At 59.2% G+C, this 2,500-nt stretch overlaps 1 protein-coding gene across 1 annotated transcript in view; it reads left to right on the top strand.

Moving 5' to 3' along the window:
• The window catches only part of CFAP119 (cilia and flagella associated protein 119), an 88,092-nt gene that overhangs the window by 19,895 nt on the left and 65,697 nt on the right, over positions 1-2,500 (top strand). Inside the window, exon 6 of the mRNA XM_053694816.1 lies at positions 1,562-1,632. Coding sequence (XP_053550791.1) covers positions 1,562-1,632 — 71 coding nt within the window. The remainder of the gene's footprint in view (positions 1-1,561; positions 1,633-2,500) is intronic.

Raw genomic sequence — 2,500 nt, 5'->3', positions numbered from 1 at the left:
GTAGGTGACACCCCCCCTCCCAACCTCATTGGGAAACGGTACACCCCCTCCCAACCTCATTGGGAAACGGTACACCCCCCCCCTCCCAACCTCAGTGGGAAGCCGTACCCCCCCTCTCCAAACCTCAGTGGGAAGCCGTACCCCCCCCTCTCCCAACCTCAGTGGGAAGCCGTACCCCCCCCTCTCCCAACCTCAGTGGGAAGCCGTACCCCCCCTCTCCCAACCTCAGTGGGAAGCCGTATACCCCCCCTCTCCCAACCTCAGTGGGAAGCCGTACACCCCCCCTCTCCCAACCTCAGTGGGAAGCCGTACACCCCCCCTCTCCCAACCTCAGTGGGAAGCCGTACACCCCCCCTCTCCCAACCTCAGTTGGAAGCCGTACACCCCCCCTCTCCCAACCTCAGTGGGAAGCCGTACACCCCCCCCTCTCCCAACCTCAGTGGGAAGTCGTACATCCCCCCCTCTCCCAACCTCAGTGGGAAGCCGTACACCCCCCCCCTCTCCCAACCTCAGTGGGAAGCCGTACACCCCCCCCCCTCTCCCAACCTCAGTGGGAAGCCGTACACCCCCCCCTCTCCCAACCTCAGTGGGAAGCCGTACACCCCCATCCTCTCCCAACCTCAGTGGGAAGTCGTACACCCCCATCCTCTCCCAACCTCAGTGGGAAGCCGTACACCCCCATCCTCTCCCAACCTCAATGGGAAGCCGTACACCCCCCCCCTCTCCCAACCTCAGTGGGAAGCCGTACATCCCCCCTCTCCCAACCTCAGTGGGAAGTCGTACACCCCCCCCCTCTCCCAACCTCAGTGGGAAGTCGTACATCCCCCCCTCTCCCAACCTCAGTGGGAAGCCGTACACCCCCCCTCTCCCAACCTCAGTGGGAAGCCGTACACCCCCCCTCTCCCAACCTCAGTGTGAAGCCGTACATCCCCCCCCCTCTCCCAACCTCAGTGGGAAGCCGTACACCCCCATCCTCTCCCAACCTCAGTGGGAAGTCGTACACCCCCATCCTCTCCCAACCTCAGTGGGAAGCCGTACACCCCCCCTCTCCCAACCTCAGTGGGAAGCCGTACACCCCCCCTCTCCCAACCTCAGTGTGAAGCCGTACATCCCCCCCCCCTCTCCCAACCTCAGTGGGAAGTCGTACATCCCCCCCCTCTCCCAACCTCAGTGGGAAGTCGTACATCCCCCCCCCTCTCCCAACCTCAGTGGGAAGCCGTACATCCCCCCCCCTCTCCCAACCTCAGTGGGAAGCCGTACACCCCCCCTTTCCCAACCTCAGTGGGAAGCCGTACACGCCCCCTCTCCCAACCTCAGTGGGAAGCTGTACACCCCCCTCTCCCAACCTCAGTGGGAAGCCGTACACCCCCCCCCCTCTCCCAACCTCAGTGGGAAACCGTACACCATCATATATCATTCCCCTTAAACTGAACTGGTAAGTTACAGCCTCTTCTTTGATGACTATCAGGCAAGCATAAACTTTATCTCAAAACAGTGTATTTTTAGCTCTGTAACCTGCAATCTAACAGCCTTTAATTCTGTGCGCTGCCCCCCCCCCCAGATACTCCTTTGGATAATGCTGATACCTGCTATGGATACTTCAGACAGTTGCTGCTTTGTCACACGCTCCAGGTCTGTATAGGATGTTGTGAGAGGGTCATCTGTAAGGGCTGATGATTGTAAGGGGCTCAGGGAGAGGGTCACCTGTAAGGGCTGATGATCTATGAGGGGCGCAGGGAGAGGGTCATCTGTAAGGGCTGATGATCTATGAGGGGCGCAGGGAGAGGATCATCAGTAAGGGGTGATCTATGAGGGGCGCAGGGAGAGGGTCATCTGTAAGGGCTGATGATCTATGAGGGGCGCAGGGAGAGGGTCATCTGTAAGGGCTGATGATCTATGAGGGGTGCCGGGAGAGGGTCATCTGTAAGGGCTGATGATCTATGAGGGGTGCAGGTAGAGGGTCATCTGTAAGGGGTGATCTATGAGGGGTGCCGGGAGAGGGTCATCAGTAAGGGGTGATCTATGAGGGGTGCCGGGAGAGGGTCACATGTAAGGGCTGATGATCTATGAGGGGTGCCGGGAGAGGGTCATCTGTAAGGGCTGATGATCTATGAGGGGTGCCGGGAGAGGGTCATCTGTAAGGGCTGATGATCTATGAGGGGTGGAGGGAGAGGGTCATCTGTAAGGGCTGATGATCTATGAGGGGCGCAGGGAGAGGGTCATCTGTAAGGGCTAATGATCTATGAGGGGCGCAGGGAGAGGGTCATCTGTAAGGGCTGATGATCTATGAGGGGCGCAGGGAGAGGTAATCTGTAAGGGCTGATGATCTATGAGGGGCGCAGGGAGAGGGTCATCTGTAAGGGCTGATGATCTATGAGGGGTGCCGGGAGAGGTCATCTGTAAGGGCTGATGATCTATGAGGGGCGCAGGGAGAGGGTCATCTGTAAGGGCTGATGATCTATGAGGGGTGCCGGGAGAGGTCATCTGTAAGGGCTGATGA

This window comes from Bombina bombina, chromosome 11, assembly GCF_027579735.1.
Source record: "Bombina bombina isolate aBomBom1 chromosome 11, aBomBom1.pri, whole genome shotgun sequence".
In the NCBI taxonomy this organism is placed as follows: Eukaryota; Metazoa; Chordata; class Amphibia; order Anura; family Bombinatoridae; genus Bombina; species Bombina bombina.
Note: the sequence above shows the minus strand (reverse complement) of the source record. Positions and strands in the feature narration are given on the sequence as shown.